A 25,420-nucleotide genomic window follows, 5' to 3' on the forward strand; every position below is an offset into this window, starting at 1 on the left:
TGCCTGCCCCTGTGCCGGCCCCGGCCTCTGTGCCCAGCCCGGCCTCGGCCCCGCCGCACGTGTGCGAGCAGCGAGGGCAGCCCCGGTGCGACCGCAGCGAGCGCAGCGCGAAGCGGCGCTGACAGCGGAACGCCGCGTCCGAGGAGCCCGGCGGCAGCTGTAACACGTGCACGGGCGGTGACAGCGGAGGGCCGGCGGGGCTCCGGTCCCTGCGGATAGGCGTGCCCGCCCCATCAGCATGCACACGGGCACCGCCGCCGCACGCGTGTGGCCCCGGCCCCGCGGAGCCGCCGCCCCGGCGGGCGGGACGCTCGGCGCAGGGGCTGCCCCGCACAGGCCGCTCGATCCCCGGCGGGGCGTAGCTGTCAGCCCGGCACCCACCGCCCGCCGCCCCTGCCCGACCCCGCGGACCCGGCCCGGCTCCTGCGCCACCCGCCGGGCCCGCGCCGCGCCCCAGGTGCCGCGGCCCAGCGGCCCCTCGGCGGCCGCTGCCCGGCCCCGGCGTGCGGCCCCGGGGCGGGGAAGGACCTCGGCCCCCGCCTCCTCTTTCTCAGCGCGGCCGGGCCCGGCGCCCCCCTCGCCCGCCCCGCGGACGCTCACCCCACGACTCCCTGGCTGTAGTTCCTCTTCTTCCAAGGGGTGCCGGTGTAGAGCGGCTCGGCCAGGCCGGGCTGGGCGCGGGCGGCCGGCTCGTCGGCCGGGGCGGGGGCGCGGCCCAGCAGCAGGCTGTAGTTGAGCCCGAAGGTGCTGGCCTTGTTGTCGCGCTTCCTCTTGTTGCTGGCGGCGGCGGCGGCGGCGGGCGGCGCCCCCCGCGCGGGCCGGGCCCAGGCGGCGGCCCCCGGGGGCGGCGAGGCCTGGCGGTGCCCGCGGCTGTGCGGGTTGTTGGCGCTCTCGAGCGGCAGGAAGTCGGGCGGGGGGTCGGCGCGGGGGGCGCGGTACATGCCGGGCGGGGAGGCCGGGCCGGCCGCGGCGGGGGCGCTCTGTTGCTGCTGCTGCTGCTGCTGCTGCTGCTGTTGCTGCTGCTGCTCCTGCTGCTGCTGCTGCTGGAAGTAGAGGTTGCGGACCCCCTGCGTGGTCTCCCAGATCTGCATCCACAGGCGGTTCGAGGGGCCGAGCTGCTCTGGCTGGAACCAGGCTATCCGGGGATCCATCAAACGGGGACCCACCCCGGCTGATCCGCTCCCCGCGCCGCGCCGGCCGCCGCCGCCGAGACCCTGTCAGCGGGTCCCAGCGCTAATGGCGGCTCCTATGGAAGGGCAGCTCCGCGCCTGCCTGCTCGCTGCTGCCGCCGTCGCTCCACAGCCCCCGCCCCTCCTGGCGAGCGCGGCGAGGCGGGGCCGGGCCGGGAGAGCCGCCGGCACGCGGGCCGCGCGCAGCACGGGGGGCGGCGGCGCCCCGGCCGCTCCTGGCCCGGCCGCTCCCCCGCGCTGCCCCCCGGGCCCGGCCCGGCCGCTCCTGGCCCGGCCGCTCCCCCGCGCTGCCCCCGGCCCGGCCCGGCCGCTCCCCCGCGCTGCCCCTGGGCCCGGCCCGGCCGCTCCTGGCCCGGCCGCCCCCCCGCGCTGCCCCTGGGCCCGGCCCGGCCGCTCCTGGCCCGGCCGCTCCCCCGCGCTGCCCCTGGGCCCGGCCGCTCCCCCGCGCTGCCCCCGGGCCCGGCCCGGCCGCTCCTGGCCCGGCCGCTCCCCCGCGCTGCCCCCTGGGCCCGGCCCGGCCGCTCTTGGCCCGGCCGCTCCCCCGCGCTGCCCCCGGGCCCGGCCCGGCCGCTCCTGGCCCGGCACAGCCGCTGCCGGCGCGCAGCGGCCCCGCGCCCCACGGGGCAGCAGCCGCGCTCTCAAGGCCGAGCGCTCGCTCCGGGCTGCGGCTCGGGCACACGGAGAGCTGCGGGCAGACCCGGGCCAGCGGTCCCTGTCCGCACACCGACAGCTGCCGCTGCCCCCCAAACTTGTGAGGACGCGTAGGGGTAGTGCAGGGTCTTGCTGCCTTTCATTCCGCACCAAAGGAGGGGCAAAGGCAACCTAGGTGCAGTCTTTTTTGTAGATGGAAAAATACATCACATACACAATACCTCAAACCAGCAACACTGAGTAGTACCAGTTCTTGTCAGACTCGGTTTTATTTTTAGTGGTTTCATACTACAGCCTTAAAACATGTTTAATATCAGCTACAAAGTTTCCAGCATTTTGCAGGAAGGGCCTTGTGCTTCCCCCACTTTCAGAATTGCATGGGAGATGATTTCTCTTTAGGGAGCTGGAGGTGGAGGGTTTAGAATTAAAAAGTCGCATTCCAATTTCAAGCATTCCGTGAAGTGAACAGTTTGCAAAGACGACTTAGCACCATATTCTGGTGACAACCAAAGGCTGAAGTTCTGGCGTCTCCCCACCATCCCAGAGCAGAAGATACTGTCCTCCACACTTCTCTGCTGTGTCACACCGTGTCTGATGTGCATTGCCCAAGAGAAACAGAATCAAATCAAGGTGAAATTTTTGACATTTAACTGCTTTGAAAATTAGGACCTGTACCTAAAACCACTACTGAAAGCCAAATGGAAACTGGTGGGACTTGAACACATCTTGGAATTGGGGAATAACCACTATGAATAACCCTACTTTTCAAACCCCACATTCTTCAGTTATTCTAAGAATTATAAGCATAGCAGGAAAAGGTAACAAGAAGAGTCTAAATTATGTACCCTGTATATCAAAATTTCAAATAACATTTCTATTAAACGTTTTAAAATGCAACCAAAAAAAAAAAAGGTGTAAGTCAAATAAAAGATTTCCCTAACAGGAAAAACTGATTTGTTGCCTTTTCTTTTTTAATAAAGTTAATTCCACAAAAATCCATTAGTCTGCACTCATAGCACATAAATGCCAACAAGTTTTGTTATGGGACTGAGGTTTATTAATTTACAGGATCCCTCAGTACCAACCATAGTCCCAAGCAAATATAGCCAGGATGCAATACAGGTGGTGTAGTAACACAAATGCTTTAGATCAGCAAGTATGCCATGGGGGACATAAAAAACAAAACCCACGCTTTAATATGGTCAAATTGAATGTTTTTGATTGTTGCTTTTTTAACTTTTGTTTACTAAAAAGGGAACTTCCCAGGAAAGGTTCTTTGGAAACATCATGCATTTACTAGCTGAATCAGCCATTCTTCCATGAAGTTCTGGAAGTGCTTTTCACTCTCCATTTGAAGGGGCAGAGAGGAGGGAAGAGGCTAATGCAATATTCCTTAAAGGTTAAAAAAAAAAAACAAACCACATCAGAGGAGAAAGAAAACAATTCTCAATGGGATTTTTATCATAGCAGGAACACAAAACCAGAAGCTTTACTGAAAGCCAAACACATCTTTTAGGATGGCACAGGGATTTATGTGAGCACTTCACAATGCCAGGGCTGCATCAGGACCCTCATTGTGCTGAGAACAGGCAGCAGCCACAATCCTCCAACAGCACACAGATTATTACAGTGGGATCTTACTTCAGTTCCCAAGTAGTTTGATTTAAACCCATAATGTAACAGTAATGCAAGGAGCTCCTCATACCCAGATTCAAAAGCAAAAAAGCATCTTCCTATATCCTCATGTGTTCAAGCCTCAAACTACAGTTTATGTGGTCACTGATTTATGTCTGTATGTTTGACAAAATGCCGCTCACAGAGACAAGAAGCTTACAAAAATTATACAGAAACAAAATTAAATTTAAGTTAAGAATTTACTTATATGCCTTTAATTTTTTCCCAGAAGGTACAAAATTAACAGTTTTAAATTATTGAAAATTAGACCAAAAAAAAAAACCAAACCCCACCACTCAAGTAAAAGCTTCTTCAAACAGAAAGGCTCACCATGTGTCAGCCCTGGTGGAAAAACTTCATGTTCCCTAATCTGGTGTCTGTCAGAGACCTCCGATTTTGCCAATTATCTTAAAGTTATATGTCTTAACAGCTTGTCCAGAACAAACTATATATAGATTGTTTGCTAAAGTCACTTGTGCCAGAAAGGAACAATTACATTATATTCAATTACCACCACCATTGCTTCAATTGGAATTTGCAACAGTAAATGGAAGGCTAGACATTTCTATCCAGCCCTTGAGAATGTTTTTATTGAAAATCTCTCACAAAGGAAACAGAACTTGAGTTTATGGGCATTTTTGGTTGGTTGTTTTATGTTAATATTTCACAAAATATGAATTTTATTTATAATACTTAAACTACAAACTACAAACGAATTTTAAATTCGTTTGTTCTCCAACGCAGTTCTCATTTTGTAATTTTACTGTGCTCTCATTCTTTTTCGTATTTGTCTCTCAAAATACAAACATCAAACTAAGCCAAGTGGTACTTGTTGAAGTTATTCTTGTTCCTCAAAGAAGACAATCTTGAAAAAAATAACAGCCCATACTGTGCAAAAAATTACCTTCACACACCATAACCCCCAAAAAGTTACACTGTTGACTCCACTGTGGTATACAGCCATCTGCTTGTGAATGTCAAAGCAAGATGTATAAACAACAAATGCACATTTAAATCTTGCCACTTGTTTCTTTTCATAGAGAGCAAGAATAAAACCACAGAAGTGATAATTCCTTATTTCTACAGCCAGGAATTCAACATTTTGCAGGCTGCAGAAACCAAGGCAGCAGAAAATACCACTGGTCCTGCTGCTTCTGAACAGGGCAAGGGAACCACAGCCTCCTTCACACTCTACTTGATACCACAGAGCAAGGTAAATTCAGCAGCTATTTTGGTATTACAGCTCAGCTCAGAGCCAGTCTGTTGTGCTCAGCATCAGACAGGGACACAAGCAGAGCACAATCCATACTTTCCAAGGACTGTTGTTTTCAGCTGAAGCAGACAGATGATGCCTTAGGGATCAGCATAAGCTACCCAATTCAGATACATGTTTTGATACCAGTCTTATCTGTATGATGAGATTAACTGATGAAAATCACTTACATCTATTTAGTACCTATTTATTTATGCTACACACGGTCTACATCAGTCCAGTTTCTGCCACCCTCAAAGTATCAGGATCTGTCTTTCCCTTTGTAGGCTGTAAAGGATCCTGGTCTTTGTCTGACGCTTACCCTAGATTTATTAAATAAACCAGTATTCAAAGAGGCCCCAAAACATTTAATTTGCACATTATCATCACTTCTGCTGCTGCCTTAATTTTCCTTAGTTGTGTCAGAACAACTTTTGTAGCCCCAATCTTGTAGCTTAGCTCTTTTGTGCCAGTGTATCTCATCTGGTTTTAGTCCCTGATTTGACACTTAAGTCATTCATAACTTGCCTTGTCTTCCATAGATGCATTAATATTCTTCTTTAAGTGATACAGTTTGTACTATGCACCATCTCATTGTGAAAATATTTTTTCAAGACATTCAGCTGATCACTGTATAGCAAAAAATAATCTATGCACTCCTATTGCCAGAATAGTCTAAGATGTAAATGTCAGTCTGGGTTTTTTTCACTTGAAGGAAAAAAAAACCAGGGTCTAATTGATTATATTAAGAAAACCATGTTTCCATTGGGTGCCCTATCTTCTGTATATTTACCTGCAACTTTCAGATTTATATTTATAGATGGAATGTTTCTTGCCATTATCAACCTAAAAGAAAAAACCCAAACCAAAAAATAACATACTTTGGTTTTCTAACATTCCCCAGGAAACATTCTGGCTGCTACACTAGTAAAATGCAAAGTCCTACATTTGTGACAGTGCTCTTGACTGAATGAGCACAGGACAGCTTTGGAGAGAAGGACCAAAGGGTCCTGGTGGACACTAAGTTGAAACCAGCAGTGGCAACACCTAACAAATAACAGGCTGCACTGGCAGGAGCACGGGCAGCAGGACAAGAAAACCAATTACTTCTCTCTATTCAGCACCTAGGAGATCACATCTGGAGAAGTGTGTTCAGGTTTGGGCCCTCAGTACAAGACACAGTAGAGCAGGTCAAGAAGGCCACTAAAAAGATTGGAGGATGAGAGGGCATATGAGGAACAGCTGAGGGAGCTGGGTTTCTTTGGCCTAGAGAAAACAGAAATACAATTGCTGTTTTCAGCTGCCAAGTGGGGGTTAGGAGATGGAGCCAGGCGTGCTGTCAGAGGACAAGAGGCACATTTTGCAGCAGGGGAAATCCTACAAGGCACAAGGGGAAAAAGGAAAAAAACATGTTTCCAGTGAGAACAGTCAAGCCCTGGAAAAGGCTGTCCAGATTTTCCATTCTGGGAGATGTTCAAGGCCTAATACAACCTGTCTCCCAAATCAGCACTGCTTTGATCAGAGGACTAGACTGAGACCTCCAGAGATCCCTTCCAATCTAGACCATCCTGCAATTCAAGGCAGCACTCAAAAAATGAGAGCAGGACTTTCCATGTGGAAGTCCTTTAAGTGCTCCAAACAAGTATTAATACCATTCATCAGGCTAACAGTATAGTGTGCTCAGTGTACAGCAAATATAACTAACACCAGGATTAAAATCCACACACTGTAGGGTATTATGCCATAATCCACCTTTCCTCAGCTGTTACACTCCAGACCTCTTCTCTGCCTGCCTTGCCAAATCCCTGGATAACCTCTCATCCACTCCATCCTCGACTTCTCCTGGTTTTTCTAGTCCAGCCTCAAAGGCCCTTGAGCCCCCCCAGTCCCACCCTCTTACTACTCCTTTGACTAGCAGGCATCACATCACACATTTCATCTGGTTCCTGTAAAGTAACAGCACTTCCAGCCAGTACAGCTGCTTAAACTCCTCTTTTTCTTCCTCTTGCAATTGACAAAATACCTTGTCAGGATTTTAGAAATTCAGTTATTTGCAAGTTACCAGTCAGTTCTCAAGTCTACTTTCCAATCTCAGAGAATGAAATCTAACAAACAGAGCAAATTTGGTATTTTTAAGTTCCATGCTTCTAATATGGGAAAAATTCCGTGAAAAACTGGATGCCTGAGCTAAGGCAGCACACTGAGAGAGGAGAAAAAACCTCCCATTTCAAAAACCAGCACAACAAAATGTTTCCATGTTTAGTTGTGGGGTTTCTTCTTGGGAAATGTGTATGAGAGGACCTCACTCAGAAACAAAACCAGAGTTTTGATATATAGAATATATCATGCAATTTGCATGGAACAACAGTATTTTTAAAAAATATTTTCTGTTTTTTACAGCTTAAAAATTTCCATCACAAATATTTGCAAAAGGTGTTTTAAGCAAATATAAATTTACTTCAGGTAATATCTCAGTATAAAAAATACTTTCTGCTAGGTTTACTACTTCCCTGATTCAAGTTCATCCTGATGCAGAATTACAAGGAAGACCATAAAATAGGAGACTTAATTTTCAGAAATACTAATCACAATGAAGACAGGGAGCTGTGTCTAAGTGTAGAATCTGCTTAAATGGATTTTCACAGCAAAAAGCTATCATATTGAATTTATCATAAATGATAAATCTACACATTTGTCACACACTCCTTTTGGGAAGTCTGCCATAAGTGCCTGTGCAATTCTAGGAACAGGTAAGAGAAAACAGCAAATATGAACATTCTCCCACTGCTCCATTCCCTGAAATAGATCTTGAACTTTTACTTTTTTCTTTTTTTTCCCCCCCAATCTGTCACATGACCAAGAATATTTTTGGAATTACTTTTTCACACAAGTGTAGTTTTCTGCCAGGGTACATGAAGATATCCAGCAATGACAGTGGTGCTATGTACAGATCTCAGGACCTAAAGAGCACCTTCTTATCACTCCAACAGTCGTAGGGCATGCTATGGGGTTTTTGATGCTCATATGTCTTTCATATTGCATCAACCCAAAAGTATAAAAATACTGAATGTTATAAAATGTTGCATTAACATCAAAGCAAAACTGCTCTGCTCAGTAAAGTTTGGAACTTCAAAACAGTTATATTTTTTGTAAACATTTCTTAGTAATGAAAACCTTAAAGTTCCTCAATGTTTCAAGTTGGGGTTTTCCCTAGTGTCTCCTGATATGCAATGAATCTTCTCAAATTCATCTTCACATTGTCAAGAACACACAGTTGATCTGTACTATATTGTCCTTTGCCTTCTTTTCGCATCTGTAAAACCAAAAGAATATAAGGTTTAGTAATGGAGAAGTTTCTCCTGCTAGATCACCTCAAGTTTACTGTAATTCTGCACAAAGGTGTTCTATCAAGAAATGTTACCCGTGTCTTGTGAGAACTCCAAGGTGTTCCCATGTGCACATGAGCAGATCAGCAATTATTTCTGCAAATCAATTTACTATAATACATTTCTGCCTAAAACTAGACTAATAGCACATTATTTCACCCAAAAATCTGAGACACACACTGTTTTCCTGTGGCTTTTTATATGGAAAGCCTTGTACATTCAACCTAACAACTGAAGCACCATCAGGTATGTACTTTGTGTGAACAGTGCTTGGCCTTTAGACTATGGAAGTCACACCTCAGGCTGCATCTGACCAAAGAAACAAAGTGTATGAGGTCATTCTCTGTTTAAGTTTAGGATGCACCTAAAACTACAGTTTAGAATATCAGCCTTGCTATTGTTGAAAATACAGGATACATGAACTGTTTTAATTAACCAAGAATGGAACAAAAACATCCAACTGCAACTACAAGTTGAAAACCAAAGATGTCAATGTAACTTCAGGAAGAACTTTTCTCTCACCTCCAGAGACATCTGCAGGATTTGTTGTACAACTGTCTCAGAACAATACAGTTAGCTGGACATTAGTAATACTGAGGGTGTAATGCAGATGTTGCAATGCAGGTGCTGCACTGTTACATTGACACTTCCATGTACTTTTAAGGTAAGTGTATTTGCTTTCCTCTAAAGTGGTGCATCAGAAAATCAAACACTTTTTTTCTGTCATCTTATAAATTAATCACCTCTTCCAGGAGCCCAAAATTCAACCCTTAACCCACACTGTGTGTTGAGACCCTGAGTTGGCTGCCCTTGATGCCTACCCTCATTCTGAACACTGGCTGAAACTCCTTCAGTGTTGGAAGCAACTTGATCTGCAAGGCTGCCTTTTCTGCTTCTTTACCATCTGCAAATACATCAAAAAGTGCATCCAAGGCTTCACCTGCTACCACAAGAGAAGATTCCTTCATAGCAACCTCAAGAAGAAATTTTCCAATCATCTGTAATAAGAAAGAAGAATTTATTTTTGTAGCAATGCTAAAGAAAATTGAAAGAAACATCAAAATTCTTTTAAGCTTGTAATGCAAAGTTTGCTTTTCACCTTCAGTGTTTCAGCTGTATCTTGTCCTTTTGCCAGGACACTGCCAGAAATTCCAAGGATGCTCACCACATTCACTCTAACACTGGCATTGCTGCTTTGAATACCAGCCTCACACAAAGCCAATAGCTGCTCAGGAGTCATACACTGGTCAGCAAGAGGAAAGGAGGGGAAGAAGGAAGACAGATACAATTACATTTTCATGAAATTTTGAAATACGACATTTAGACACCGTACTTTTACCGAACATAGGCAAATTCTTCACAGAGAAACAGAGTCCTAAGTTTCAAAAACTGTATGAATTGTGAAAATGCAATTACCAAGAAATTAAAATTCCCTTTCAACTTGTCTCTTACAGAACATAACCAAGGCTGACAGGAAGTTGAAGGAAAAGCTGAGATTTTTCACAAATTTATCTAGCTCAATAGCTGCTTCAATTCATTACAACTTACAGTATAGAAGCTAAGTTTTCAGTTTAAGGCCAGAAAGGACTAGTAAACTATCTAATATTGTGTCCTGTATAACAAATCATTATGATTCATTCCTGCATTCAACTCACTAATTCATATCCAACCATCTTCAACTAGGTGACATCAGGAAATAAAGAATCCACATTTCTAGGTGCTAGTTTTCTAAATATTGGTAATTATAACTATCTTTAAAAGATACCTGTGGCTTATTGCTATTCTGATTTCAAAATACCATTCATCTGTTTACATGTTGATGAGGTGATGTATTAAAAAAAATACTCCTGTAAGGTCCATGAAAAACAGTTAATGCTATTAAATCTGTTCTTCCAGTACTCACAGTTGCTGAAATTTGGAACTAAATTTATATTGTTTTGTTTCAGAAACTTTCCAGCCCAATCTCACAGGGATTTGAACCTACCAGAGCATTTGAGTTCAAAAGCTTTTACCTGGGAGATGTTCTTTGATGCCATTGTTTGTAGGAGAGCCCTCAAAGCACTGGTTACAGCTTCCAGGAATTCTGTGTCTGTAGGGAGTTCTGTCAAAGAATAGAACCCAGAGCCAGAAGTTAAACAGTAATATGAGGGACACACAAAGCAAAGAAATACAAATTCCTTAATCCCTTAATTGTTCCTCCAGGTACTACAACAGGAAAAGCTAGATTTTCAGAGACTGGTCTCTGTAGGTTGTAACCACAGTGATTTGCTTGAATTCAGTATTGACTGCATCTGGAGGTTAGAATGCAGCTGGGACTCCTTTTCAGGCACATCCCTGGTTGAGACACTTGTGTGACCCAATCAACAGAGAGTGCCAGCCACTGTCACCAGAACAGCAGCTGAGAACTGGTATCACATGGAGGCCATAACACAGGAACTGAGAAAACTGCAGAAGCTGACTGCTTTACCTCCTTTTTTTCTGCCTCCTTAAGCAAGCTTTTCAGACACTCAAACACTGGGGTTCTTTCCAATTCATATAAAGAACATGTTTTCTGGTGGTTTAATAACATTCCAGGAATGTATGACTCAAGCTCTGCATTATTCTTGTTTAACTACAAACTCATTGGCAGCAGCCATCACCTTCAATCTATGTTCTGCATTTCTTGAGGCTTTTCCTTTTCCTCTAATGTGTTTATTTTCTGGACCACTCCAGATGCAGGACTTCTTGATTTATGCGCATCTCCTCCCTTTTCATGTAAACAATCAGATCTCTATTCCTCTTTTTTTACCCTGCAAACCACAGAATTCCTTCTGACCACATGTTGGTATGTTATCAGCTCCATCTGGCAGTTTTCATTACACAGCAGTTAAACATCAAAAAATGGGCCTGTGCCATTAAATTAATTTTAGCATCCTTAGCTGTCTTCAGATAGCAGCTTCTCCAGCTTCATCTAACAACTTTCTATTACAAAGCATTACATGTAGACCCAAAATCTTTGGAAGTTCTCTCTTCAAGCATGAGACATATTTTATGTGAATTTCCTTGCACATGTTTTCAGAGGTATTTTCATTTCTGCATTTTAATTTTCTACACACTGCACTCTCAGTAATGTTCCCATAGACTGATCACATATCTTTAAAGACATTGAGAAAAAGTGTGTTTTGCAGGCAGATGCATTTTCAAGCACTAATGCAGTGTCATTTTATACAGCAGATCACTACATAAGCTACATCTGTGGCTATAAATGGAGACACTTGAAGGAAGGGAAGGAAACTGAGTTTCTTGAGCTTCTAAAATATGAGAAATGACAAAGCCACACATATGCCAGACTTCAACAGAACTGTCCTAGGGAAAACGCTTTCTGACACTTTGGAGAACTGGCAGCTTTTCCAGGCTCTAAGAATATTTCTTATTTTTTGAAAACCCATCACCACTGACCTTAAAACAAAGATTATTAGAATAATCTGAAGGAAACAGCCTGTTAGGGACCCACATCTTCAGTTTGGAAACAGGTGGAGTTTTCTTAAACCTTTTTTCTTTTTTTTTTTTTTTTTTTTCCAGTTTTAGTTTAGCTTCTCTCATGTCAGTAACAGAAAGATCACAGCATAAATGATCCAACAGGATTGTGGAAACTATGCTGCTCTCATACATAGGATCACAGAAAGCAGCTGGAAATGCTACCTGCTGTACAGATGATCCAATAACACTGTACTAGCAGATGTATGGGGAAACCTTCACAGTATGTCTATGAAATAATGCACCTTGGAGTAACTACAGTGAAGCCATTCCAGTGTTTACCAGGATGTATCACAGAATCTGTGAGGCTGGGAAGGACCTCTGAGATCAGTCCCACCTGTCACCAATCACCACCCTGTCAACCAGACCCTGTCCCAAACATCTCCAGGGATGGTGACTCCACAGCCTCCCTAGGCAGCCCATTCCAATGTCTAAACACAGATCTAATATATATTCTAAAATAGTATTTTTAGAAGAATTAAATTTATTACCTTCTCTGTTGAAATCGAACCACAACCAGAACAGGAAACTGAGCAGCTTTAACATTTAGTCATAACAACTTTGCACATTTTCTTACTACAAACATAATTCCAATAAAGCTAAGCCATCATAAGCACAAAGCATGTCCTGGGGACAAGGTGGCTGCTCTCTTTCCTACTGTAATAAGCACAGACAATCTTGAGATTTTTGCACCAACTGCTTTTGCCATAATTTGGTAAGATTACTAGAAAAAAAAATTATGTGAAAGACTGTGCTAGACATGTTTTGTTTTCACATCTCCTTAGACTAGCTAGTACATTTAAAAAGAAAACACCCCATCTTCTTCATGCTTGCCTGATTGCTGAAAAACTTATTACTATAAATACAATCAAGCAAACAGTTCTGGTCTTCCAACAAGGCAGTGTTAATCCACTAAGACTTTCTGCATAGACCCAAACATGAAGCACATTCTTGCACTATGAGCAGACTTGCTCAAGGTGCAGTTTGGATAAACATTTCTTAACATCTTCTATCTAGATGATCAGCAAAGGCAGTCAACAAGGCCCCTTTAAAGAACATCTTACCTGGTTTAGAAAAGATCAGCTGTGAGAGATGCTGTGCAAGGGACTGAAGTGCTGGAGCTCCCCCAAGACAATCCACATCTGATACCAACAAAATGCTCTGAAGACATGTTAAAGCTCTACACTGCACTGCATTCAGTCTGAAAAAAACCAAAAAACACTCTGAGCATGTATTTCTGAAAATATCTGTCATAATATAAAGAGGAATCTTGAATTTAGTTAGGATGTGATCCAGTATGCAGTTCACAAAAACATTTGTATCTCTTTATTCAAAATCATATATCAGATTGCCAGTTTCCAGATCTTAAGAGCAGCCCAATGATGGACAATCCTTCCAAAAGTTCTAAAACAATTCAATATACTGAAAATGAAAAATAGAAAGAGAGACAATGAAATGCCTACTTTTTAATTAATGGTTTCCAAGACGGATTGTGCATACAGATGTCTAGAGCAACAGTGTTCGGAAAAGCAGTTTTTTCAAGAATCTGAGGAGAAAAAGAAGGTTTAGCAACAAAGCCCTTTTTTTCCTTTTTGTTATTTCTTTTTAATTATAGTTTGTTCAGAGGGAGACTGAAATGTTAGTTTAATGTCAAACAGATACTTCAAACCACGTATTTCAAAGTTTTCCAGATAGCAAATACCTTGCCTGTTAAAAATGCCAAAATTTTCCTCAATCATTTAAATGGTGCAGTTACACACTGGGTTTAGCATAGTGTATTTGAAGTGTTCAACTGTACTAACAACAGATTTTCTATGTTTCTGCTATTCTTTCTTATTAGCTCTTTCTTCTTACAGATTCTGGTATAGAATTTTCAGATGGCTGCAAGTCTGGAAGGCCTTGCCATGAAACTCTGGCTATTAAGTCCAAAAAGCCTTCAAAGTTTTCACCTTGCACCTTGATGTCTTAGCTCAGAATTCTACAGTGCTGCTGAACTGACACAGTAACTGATCCAAATAATAAACTTCACCTTTACAAACCCAAATAAAAATGAGCAAAACAACTCTGAAACAAAAACATCTAACTTCCTGTCAGTGCCAAAAACTGTATTTCAGACACTTTGTATAAGACAGGGAGAGAGGAACTTGCACTTTTTCAGTGCTGACTGTTGCCATTCATTAATATTACTTCCACCTCATTTAGCTAGTACAGAAATCTGGCTGTCATGCTTCAGCCAAGTTTCCTTCCTTTTTGCGGGTAGTCTTTTTTCATAACCAAATCAAGGAATAACAACCTTTGTATTTTGGGAAAAACACAAAAAAAAAAAAATTAAAAAACCCTACCAGATTTCTGAAATACATGACCCCTCTATTCTCACTTACATGAGGAAATCATTTAGGTCATGCAATGATGCACCACCTCTAGGCCAAAAACGTGAGGCCAAACTCATTTAAAAAAATATTCCCTTCAGGTGGATTGGGATGATTTGTTTGCCTAACCTGGGATACAAAGCAGGAACAAGGGAAAGACTGTACCATGAGTAGGAAATAATACAGAAGACAATACCTTCTTTGGAATGAGGTTGTTCAGAAATGCTGAGTTAACCTCATCAGAGAGGCACAGGGGTGACAGCAGCAGCCCACTCCCCTCGTTGTACGAGTTTTCCATGAACAAGTCACTCTCATCACTGCTGGAGAGTTCTTCCCACTCATCATCAGAGGGATCTGAGAACAAGACAGACTTGTAAATTTAACAGCCCACATGCAACAGGTATCCTACTTCCCAACTGAAATTAGCTCCTCCAAACTTATTGGTTTAGGAATCTTTAAGCTCTTGGGCTTTAACAAACTCCTCACAAACCAAGCACCATTAAGCCACAGTTCTAAATATTTTATTTAAAAATATTTTATACTCACTGAGGCACAAATATTTTTATGAGAGATGTTCTTCATACATGGGCATGTTAATCTCTACTACTAACAATGTGCTGTTTAAAAATATCAAAAAAAGGTATAGAAGAAAAATTTCATAAAAATTTACTGATATTTTGACTGAGGTCGATTCAAGCATTCAAATACACCAGTTTAACTTAACTTTTCTACACTAATTGCAGTCAGTTTAAGGCAATTCAGTACTGAAGCCACAGGCAGATGCTCTCTGCCTGGGCAGTAACTGGGCTGGATGAAGATGTTACTGTCTCCACAGCAAGGTCAGTTAAAACAAAATGATGGCAGCAAAGAAAGACAAATAATCTCTGATAGTCATTTCAGGCAACATATTTCACATAAATTAAACTAGGTTTATAATCTTAAACCTAAACTAGACCATACTTACATGACTTATTCTACTAGCAGATCTTTAAGGGCAGATATGGTGAGAGGAGTCAAAGTCCTATTACCAACAGGCTACTGTGTGAATAATCTGTCCACAGCTGCAGGGGGACACGGGCTGACAAGCACAAACTAAAATCATCCTCATTTATATTTAAACTCATATCTACATCCACTGAGTTCACACTCATTTAGCTGAAGTTTCTTTCAATCTGGTTACATTTTAACTAGTGTTTACCCAAGTCCTAAGTCTACAGGTTGGACTGATCCTCCTTTCCAATAGATGAAAGCTCTGTGTACATAGGTCAGGACATTTAACTATTGTGACAAAAAAATTACCATATTCACCCCCATGTAATCTTGTTTGACAACACAGATTCTCATAAGAGTAGGTCCTGTAGCAACTACAGGAACAGCCATGCATTTCTGTGGCAAAAGGTAAATTCACAACAATACAGCAAGAAAGATCCATATGAAAGCATTTCACTTGTACTGTGCAAGTTTAAGAATGTATTTGAAGGTGATGGTTATGGTTTATCTGATGTAAAGTAACTCATCAAGGTGAGGCAGCTTGATCACACAGGCAACTTATGGTAATATCCAATTAATTCTACAGCCATAAGGTGCTGGTGTTAACAGCCTTTGCTTGAGAAAATGGTTGTCTTTCATGCTTTACCAAAATATGGCAGTAAGAAACATGAAAATAAAGCAGACATACCCCTTTCAGTCTCTTGCCTCTTCTAAAAAATTCATTTTGCATCTTTAGAAAACAAAGAAAGCAAAAAATATCCCCAGAAAACTTTCTGATAATACAAGCAGACAATGCAATTGAGTAATAACAAAGACAGCAGTTGTCATAAACTGACAGCAAGGGACCACAGCAGAGCAGGAACTGGGATCTAGGACACTGGCCCATAACTCTGACCAGGTTTCTCATAATGTCCTGGGAAACACAGAGGCATTTCCAGCAGTAACCCCATCTTACCTAGCACTGGTTACCCAAGAACTACAGACTGGACAGCAGTGCTGGAGGCTCTTGGCTTCTTGCCCAGGTGCCATCCAAAGGGAGCACCCTGCAGCTTCCAAACACTGGCCAGTGCTCAGTAAAACATCTCTCACCAGCCTGGGTATTTCTCTCAGTTCTGTTGCAAGCTGAGTGCTTTTATGAACTCAGCATAATGGCTAAAGCTATTTTAGTCCTCAATAATTTGAAAATTAAATGAACAGCTGCCTCTGGATTCCTCTTAATTTCTAGAGACTGTCTGCCCATGAATGGGTAAAGTACTGTAGCGAAATACAACACAATCAATCTGACATTACACTGAGTGAATGGCAGAGTATGCAGCTTATCCACAAGAGATTTTCCAATTAAAGGGGAAATCTTATGAATTACAGCTCTTTAGATGTGAAATGCAGTTATGAAAGGAGCTTCATATACTAGGTGCAGAATTTCCTTGTGCTGTAAGAGGAAAAAAAAGTCACCATTGGGAATAACTGGGTATTACTGTGGATTTTGTTAGAACCTAAAAGTTTTACTCAGTTACTTTCTACACAATTACTCCTGCATCAAGCTAAAACTACAACAGCAGTCAAAGTTTTCAGGTTTTGGAGGGTTTAGTGGATTAGTTTTGTTTGTTGGTTTTTTAAAAGAGAATTCTATAATCTCTCATTTGTTTTCCTGAAGATTAGAAGATAAACTATCAAAGTGGAGTTTCACAGTTCATAAAAGATACAGAATATCCTACCCCTCTCCAAATAACATCCTCTCTTTCTCATCCTCAAGGCATAAAGACAGAACTCTGGAAGTTGAGACCTACATTGTTGCCAGAGTTATACAAAGCCGGCCCCACTCCTAATTTTGCAGTATCAAAACTAAATCAAACTGAGCTACAAGATTAAGCTACTTTTAAAAAATGGATGTCCCCACCCTGCAATGAGATTCACACACATCTTGCATCAAAAGAACAGTCAGACCATACTCTAACTGAACAAAGATTTTGCTGTAACACTTTTGGAAGTATCTCTCTGGTGCGAGTGATATTTTATTTGTTCTTAAATGTTGGCACATGCAGGATCAAGCAAAAAAAAACCAAAACAAAACAAAAAACTTCCAAAAAACCAAAAAAAAAAATCAAACAAACAAACAAAAAACAACTTAAGCAGCATAAGTCACTTAAATAAAGAAAAAGCATTTAAATTTGTAATAGAAATGACAACCTATTTTATCCCAGATGAGGATACCACGGACAATATGCCCACAGATGTTTGCCCTTAAAAACACAGATGACCAAACATCAAATTAAATGTGACCAATTCAGAAACAAAACACATCATAACACTTGCAATGAATGAGAGTCCTACAAACCTTCACTGCAGCACATATTAACAATGATTTCCAGAGCAGTCTGCTGAGCCGTCAGTAAAGCTGTCACTTCTTTCAGTTCCCACTTATCAGACTAGAAAATTAAAAACACGAACCAAATTTGATTTTGGAAAAAAAACATTTAAGTGCCATTTAAAGTATCCAAGCTGTCAGTTAAAAATACAGCCCAGCCATTTTCTCTTCTCAGTCTACACCCAAACTTGAAAAAAAAAAACAAACCCAAAACACAAACCCAAGCAGAGCTATCTACCATCTTTTTGTTGGATGTTCCAGAGAAAATTTTATTCAAAAGGAATGCCACTTGCACTAAAGCTGTCCAGAAGTCAGTCAGCCACACTTACTGGAAGTAAATCTGAAATATCATTTTCTCTTCTGAGTTGTCCTTTTGGTATTTCTTCCATGTTTTCATCTTCACTCAAAACACAGTTTTCTGCAGTATCACTCATGTTTTCCTCAGTTTCTGCTTCCACAGCAAGTTTTAACCTATTTTTTTCAGCTTCATTCATACGAATAATTGTTTCACCAGCATCTATTGCCAATGATTCTGAAAATATCTTCAGGATTGCATTAACTGTGCTTCCCAGACTGCCTGGTGGAATGGTATCCTTTATATTCCAGATGGTGCCTAAACATGAGGTAACCAAATTACATAAATTATTAAAGTGCTCGATTCCCAGCTCTGTAATGGCCATTTTGCAAGGACTTAGCCTCCACTACTTAAAATACTCCATGCTTATATTCACTATAAATGTTCAAGTATTTTCTCTACAGATTTTTGTGGGGTTTTTTTTGTATAACATTTCATATACTCATCTGTAATAACTGTTATGCCCACATCTTAAGCTCAAGTAAATTTCAGCATGTAAGTATTTACAGAATATTCATGTGGAGTAACCTTGGTGTTACTCTATACCCAAGATAGTAAATCCACATGCAAGAATCATTTTCTAAGGAGTTTCAAAATTAACTTATTACACTCCAGTATCAAAAATCATCATGGTTAAGCATTTGAGGTAACAAGAATTCAAGGTAGACAATCTGAGGTTAAAAAAATCTACAGCTAGTAAGATCAAAACAACTCCTGTACCAGTTATTATTGACTAATTTAACTGTTAAAAACTAAATGAGCAGTTAAAGTGGGCTATCATACTGAGCAGGGGCTGAATTCAGAATCAAGCATTTAAGCTAGTTTTAAAACTAGTTGCAAATATCTCCTTGCAGCTCCAAAAGGCAGATAGAACCTCACAAACCATCTGTACAGGCCTTGACAATAAAATGTCCAGGCCACAGCAGAGAAGACTAAGCCTTCTGTCCTTTCCAGCCTCCTTCACCTGCCACACTCCCCATCCCAAAGCAATGAACCCCCCTGAGCAGTGTACCTGATATCAGTGTTCTCAGAAGGATGTGCTTCATGGTGCTCTCTGGACACAACATCACTGTTTCCAGTATTTGTTGTGCAGAAGCATTAAATGAAGAGAGAAGATCTGGATTATCTTCTGTCACTGCCTGCAAGCAGTTTGCTGCAGCAAACAAGAGCAAATAATTAACAAACCCAGAGGTAGCTTTTGCTCTGCTAATGAGAAAGCATTATCTTCCTGAAAGCTGGAGTAATGAAATGCTGACACAGGAAAAAAAATTCATGCAGCATCATGTTGTAATGGTCTGACACTGTCCTTCACAATCTGTGTTTTGGGTTAAAAGACATTTTGTGGCAAACCCATACATAAACCAGGTGAGGACAATACTATATCAGCCATGGAATTGGTCGTATTAGTTTCAGCTACTCAAAATTAAATTTATCCACCATATACTGACAATGGACAACATAAAAACATGATGGAAGCACACGATTATGAAACTAAAATAACAATAATACTGATAAAATCAGACTGAAAGTGACTGGAATTGTTTGGGTTTCTTTTTAGAAGGACTATCTCCTCTGCTTAACAAATTATACCCTCCATTTTCAGAACACAAAAACAAAAAGCATAACACAGCCTTCCTCTAAAGCTCTCTCCCCACAACATTTTTCTTCCCAGGTAACCACCAACAAGTCATTCACTTTTGGACTGAAAACAAGCACAACAGATGTCAACTTCTTTATTATGTGCTGTTAAAAAATGAATTTACAGTCTTACACTCAGTGCAAAGTTAAGCAATGCTAAAGTGGGTCCATTATGCAATAAATGGATTATCAGTGTTACATTCATGGAGTTAAAAAAAAAAAAATCTTTAAACCCTTATCTTCTCTTTTTACCACTTACCTACTGAAATAGCCAGATCCACATTCGTGGCAAATTTCTTCATGTAATGCAACACAGCCTCCAGACATCCTTCTTTATTGAATATATATAGGGCAGTATTGTTGCATTCACTAATGTATGGAAAAGATCAGTCAAACATTTTTCCAGGAAAAAAAAAAAAAAAAAAAAAAAAGAACTTTAGCAATATCTTAAGCACCCCATACCTGTTATTACTCACATTTTTACAAGATACCTAAGAACTGTGCACTAGTCAAAGACCTATCCTTCTTTATTGAGGTTATTATCAACTCGATACTGCTGAAAGAGAAGCTGCAAAATCCTGGACACTCTTGAGGAAAGCTGGCTGTGCCAGTTACTTCCTCACACAGTGTTTGGAGTTTATTTGGGAGCCTGACCACAGGCTCCTGCTGGAGTGGAAGGCAGCTCAGAGCTGTGGGCTGCAAGCCAGCCCAGAGCTTCCCACAGCCACAGGAGACTTCACCCACAAACCCACTGCCAGCAGAGCAGGCTGCTGCCCTGCACATCAGTACTCACTCACTCCCTCCACAAAAGGACTGCTCTTACCATTCAGAAATGCATTTACTTTCATTATCCAACAGTGGGATTTGTGTTTCTTCCCACAGCTACTCTCCCTTTTAAACTGATATATTGATACAAGACTAATTCAAACTAAAAAAAAGCACAGGAGTTAACTAGTTACAAGGGTCTTCAAAAATTTAATTTTGAAAACATTATGTTTCAGCATCAATGCCAGCCCTAATGTTACCAGTATCAAACTTAGCAATGAAATGAGCAGTTCACACTCATTGCCACAAAGTTCAAAATACAGAAGTGATTTGCATCACACTTAATGATCATACTTCCTGTTCCCAAGCACTGACTAAAAAGAAAAAAAATGAACACACAACATTGCTGAGTCAGAGTTACAAAGGGTCATGTATTCTGTGCAAGATGCTGAACAAGGAGTTCATCCAATTGTTCTAGATTCCAATTCCTAAAATATAAATATCCCAGTTCAAAAATAGGGCCTCAAGCCAGCAGCCATATCACACAGACAGGCATACAGGCAGGTCCACTGAGGCACTGCACAGCACTAAACAAACTCCTGTATGCAAGTCTACAATGTGAGATAAAATTAAGAGAAACAACACAAAGTTCAAGGAGAACTTTTGGAACAGATTTGTATCACTTCAATGTTTATAGTAATTTCTGTATTAATACTGCTGCCATTTGTCTTCCTTCACTGGTATTTTGAATGCAAACTACTGATAGAACAATGTACATTATTTTCTCACATAATAAATTTTAACCAGTGTCTCAGTAACTAAGGAATAGTTGCCCCAAACAGTTAACACAAATCTTTGGGATGACCTGCAGAGGGAGAAAGTAGTATAAAAACTCCTCATATTCCTAGAGCACTGATCACCAATCAGAATTTCATTTTCTCTGTTTCTTGTACCATGATATGGATTGACAAATTGTACAACAGATGATGTTCAGAAAACAGGATCAGAATTCAGGATGAAGAACCAGTAGAAAAATAATTTGTTACTCTTCTAAATCTAATGATCAACTTTGTGCACTTTCAGAATTCTTCACTTAAAAAAAGTAATCTATACTAGAAAATAAACTTTTATTTCAGATGAGATGAGGGCTCATCATTATTAAGGCAAGGTACATGTAGGAGCAACACAATCAGAATCAGCAAATGAATGCATATTCCCATGCCAGGACAGCAATTTCTTTTCTGCCTCAATGACCACGCTCTTTTTCAGGAACAATTTAATTTAGCTAAAATACCAGGGGTTACACAATACTTACCATATATTCCACAGCAAATTAATAGCTTCATTGGCTATGTCTTCAACATAATTTTTGTTTGTGCCTCTGCATTTCTTTGGAGAGAGCTGGTTAGCATCCAGTCCAGTGCTGCACTACAAACAAACAAAAGAATCAGGGTTGGGAAACAATCATGCCACAAAGAGAAGTAAAACTTTGAAGTATTGTCAGCACTGAGCAGAGAGATCCTCTCATGGTATTTCCTTTCTTTATGAAAACTTGAACCATTGACAACTTTTCTCTTGTTGACAAACTCTTGTTTTGCAGTTAGTCTTTAGAAGCACTTTCTAATTTAAAAAAAAAAAGTTGGGAATTTTAGAACCTGAAATGCTGTTTCTTGCTAATAGAGTGTGTGCAGTTGTCAACAGCTGTTTCTAACCACAAAGATTAACTCAGCTAGTACCTTACTGTGGTTTATAGTAATGCTATTATTCATATTTTAAAATGGGGAAGAAACATACAGAAAATGATGGTATTGCTCAAGGTTACTCATAAAAGACTGCAGGTAAGAGAAATCAATGCAATTTCCAAACTGCAGTATAACACCTGGACCAAACAAAGAATACAAATTCAATACAGGTAACTACCCAAGTGTATATCCAGACACACATTTAGACAAAATTGCTCACCAAAAAAACCTCACTAGAATAATGCTGCAACATAAATTAAGTACCTGGATTCTCAGTGACAAAACAAACTTGTCTTAACTCACATTACAGACCCAAAATCACCAGACCTTTCACTCAAAAATCATCCTAGGCAGCAAACCTCACCATGGACACAAATTAGCCAGAAGTAGTGGCTAGAAATCTCTGGAATAACTTTTGTATCAGTAAACCTATGAAAATATTCTTTTAAAATATCTTTCAAGTATCTTATTGTAACAGTAGCTACAAAAATAGAACTGTTTTTGTATATGGAACAATTCAAAGCCTAGGTCAAGTTTAAAATCAAAATAAAAATAAACACACCTCTTTCAGAAGTGCAACCAGGGGTGTCATGATGTCATTTGTCACCATGTCATCACAGACATCAAATCCTCCACAAGCACTCAGATTTCTGGGGAAAAAAAATTAATGCTTTGGATGAGACACAATACTTTCCTAGAATGTTTCAAAAACCCCCATGCCTTTGATATTCTTCTCTAAAGATTAAGGTATTTTTTGTGTTCACTTCCATTTGCTTAAACAGTAGCTTTAGTTCTCTACCTCACTAACACAAGAAAATAACTTCGGTGTTAGAAAAACATATGATTTTCATTTATTCATCAAGCATAATTAGAAATCTTATCTGTACAAAAACATCACAACACAAAATGCCATACAAACTACTCAAGTTCTCTCTGTAAAGCCATACATTTCTAGCATAAAGCTCCTGACATTAAAGTCTGACAGAGCAAGAAAAGCCCCTCTCTCACAGGCCTCAGCTGACGCAGGCACAGCTCCTCAGACCAGAATGAAAGTGAGAGGCTGCACTCAAGTTCACAGCTGTGCCCTGCAGAGCCCCAGAGTGCCAGGGTGCCCCGATTCCCCCTGAGCAGTGGCAGGAGCTCACCGCAGAGCGCCTGCAGCCGTTTCCCGCACCGCCAGGCTGTGATCCATCAGCAGGGGCCCCAGGCAGCGCACCACGTCCCTCTGCACGAAGGCTGGGATCACCTGCTTCTGCTGCAACAGCTTGGAAATACTGGCACACGCATACTCCCTCACCTCAGCACTCGGATGCTGCAGCTGCAGAGACACAGGGCACACCACAGTGAGGGAAAAGGGAGCTGGAAGGTTTTATTGAGTGAAAAGATTGATCAGGGCCAGCACTGTGGCTCCTATTTTATTTCAGGAGCCACATGGATGCAGGAGCTTTTAACTTCCATGAAAGCTTATAAATCCTTGTCTGGGTTATGTGTGTTAACTTTATGGCTAGATAAATGCTATTCTGGATATTTGACAAGACAGCCATAGTCCAGACACAGACTTGACACTAGCTGGCACTGGTGAGACCTCAATTACCATGTATTAAAAAAAAAACTGAAGTGGAGGAGAAAAATATCATCAATTCAGTATAACAGACATAACATATATCACCATAAAGAAAAAGAGAAGAAATAGAAAAAACCCAAAAAATTTTCAGCCTGTAAATTAAAAGCATCTGCATAGTATAAAGAAACAAGTGTTCCCTACATTCCCCAAGACAATGTTGACTTGAGCTGTAACAGAGTTTTAGATGAGATACAAGAATTGCAAAAATAATAACATAGTAGAAGTGCATATCCTAGCAGGTCACAGAGTCTGTTGAGAACCTGGCAGATAAACATCTGCTGAAGAGCAGAACAGAACAGTGGTAACATCAGATCCTACCTCCATTGAAAAAGGTATCTCGGATCATCCTCACCTGTGCCTTTATTAACTCTCTCTTCCCCTCTCTCTCCTAAACAGTTTAGTCCAGGAGAATAATCAATCAGTGATCGGCTAAATGAATTAAGTCAGGTGATGTGAATAAAGGGGATTTAATTACTTAAAGGACAACGGATTTTTGCTCCTGATTCTAAAGTCACACCTGCAGAAGCAGATTTACATCACTTTTCATCTGCAATATTTAAGCCAGGACTACGGCATACAAGTGGCCCAACTGAGTCTTTTTCAGCATTTTCTATCCGTCGCTCATTACGCGTGGCTCTGGCACTCTTGGCTCTGGCCACCTGCAGCAGTCTCGGGCCGGGAGGCCGAAGGAGCTCCGCAGGGCCGAGGGGCACGGCGCTCCCGCCCCGCCGCAGCAGCGCTCGGGAGCGCGGCCGGGGCCGGGGCCGGGGCCGCGCGGCCGTGACGCCGGGGGAGCGGCAGCAGGGAGGAGCGGCCCCGCGCGGCCGCTCGGCTCCTTCCCGGGGGGCGGGACCGCGCCCGGGCCCTCGCCCGGCACCGCCGCGGGGGAAGCGGAGGCCCCGCCCCCCACGCCCGGCCCGCAGCCCCCGCCGATGTCCCGGCCCGGCCCGGGGTAGCGCCGAGCCCGCCCGCCCCCGGCCGCACCTTCTCCAGCAGCTCCGCCGCCGCCTCCTCCTCGGGGCCGCGCTCGCCGTCGCCCTGCGGCGCGGGCTCGGCGGCGGCTCGGGGCGCCCTGCGGAACCGCCGCGCCCGGCTCTTGCCCATGGCTGCTCAGCGCCGGCGCGCCCACGTGTGCGGCCCCGCGCAGGCGCCGCGCCCGCCCCGCTCGCACACCCCGCCCTGCCGCACTCCGCGCCCCGACCCGCCCGGCCGCGCAGCATCCGCACCGAGCGGGACACCGCGCCCCGACCCGCAGCATCCGCGCCGAGCGGGACACCGCGCCCCGACCCGCAGCATCCGCACCGAGCGGGACACCGCGCCCCGACCCGCAGCATCCGCACCGAGCGGGACACCGCGCCCCGACCCGCAGCATCCGCACCGAGCGGGACACCGCGCCCCGACCCGCCCCGCCGCGCAGCATCCGCACCGAGCGGGACACCGCGCCCCGACCCGCCCCGCCGCGCAGCATCCGCACCGGGCGGGACACCGCGCCCCGACCCGCAGCATCCGCACCGGGCGGGACACCGCGCCCCGACCCGCAGCATCCGCACCGGGCGGGACACCGCGCCCCGACCCGCAGCATCCGCACCGGGCGGGACACCGCGCCCCGACCCGCAGCATCCGCACCGGGCGGGACACCGCGCCCCGACCCGCAGCATCCGCACCGAGCGGGACACGGCGCCGTGCGCTCAAACAACAGCGACAGAAACGGTTTCCTCTAAGGGCACTTACAGAGGCAGGATTGACCTGGAGCATGGAAACCTGGAAGGGGTTTCCTCTCTGCTGTCAGTATCTTAGATTATAAGAACCACATCAAATACAGGAAATGTTGCTCCGGTATGAAAATTACAGAATGCAGCTATAAATTTTCTGAAGTTCTTCTGTGTTCAGTGGAGATCTGTAT

At 43.3% G+C, this 25,420-nt stretch overlaps 2 protein-coding genes across 5 annotated transcripts in view; both read right to left on the reverse strand.

Annotated features, from left to right (window-relative positions):
• The window catches only part of TENT4B (terminal nucleotidyltransferase 4B), a 39,276-nt gene extending 37,962 nt beyond the window's left edge, over window positions 1-1,314 (reverse strand). Inside the window, exon 1 of the mRNA XM_079316109.1 lies at window positions 601-1,314. Within this exon, the coding sequence (XP_079172235.1) occupies window positions 601-1,151 (551 nt within the window). The 5' untranslated portion in view covers window positions 1,152-1,314. The remainder of the gene's footprint in view (window positions 1-600) is intronic.
• Window positions 1,315-2,091: 777 nt separating this feature from the next.
• HEATR3 (HEAT repeat containing 3) lies at window positions 2,092-25,414 on the reverse strand. 4 transcript variants are annotated; one of them, XM_079316111.1, is made up of 16 exons: window positions 24,502-24,653; window positions 23,039-23,211; window positions 22,456-22,543; window positions 21,467-21,579; window positions 19,646-19,755; window positions 18,761-18,901; window positions 17,723-18,006; window positions 17,364-17,454; window positions 14,235-14,392; window positions 13,133-13,215; window positions 12,734-12,870; window positions 10,166-10,254; window positions 9,253-9,396; window positions 8,975-9,151; window positions 7,942-8,080; window positions 2,092-6,144 (listed from the first exon to the last, which is right to left on the reverse strand). In XM_079316111.1, exons 1-15 carry the CDS (start codon window positions 24,619-24,621, stop codon window positions 7,961-7,963), a joined length of 2,028 nt encoding a protein of 675 aa, XP_079172237.1. In that variant the 5' UTR covers window positions 24,622-24,653; the 3' UTR covers window positions 2,092-6,144; window positions 7,942-7,960. The 4 variants fall into 4 exon arrangements, with proteins under 4 accessions (XP_079172237.1, XP_079172239.1, XP_079172238.1 ...); XM_079316113.1 differs by lacking the exon at window positions 24,502-24,653 and adding an exon at window positions 25,249-25,414 and having other exon boundaries at window positions 2,092-8,080; XM_079316112.1 differs by lacking the exon at window positions 7,942-8,080.
• Between the last annotated feature and the right edge of the window lie 6 nt (window positions 25,415-25,420).

Source organism: Erithacus rubecula (assembly GCF_903797595.1).
Source record: "Erithacus rubecula genome assembly, chromosome: 12".
NCBI lineage: Eukaryota > Metazoa > Chordata > Aves > Passeriformes > Muscicapidae > Erithacus > Erithacus rubecula.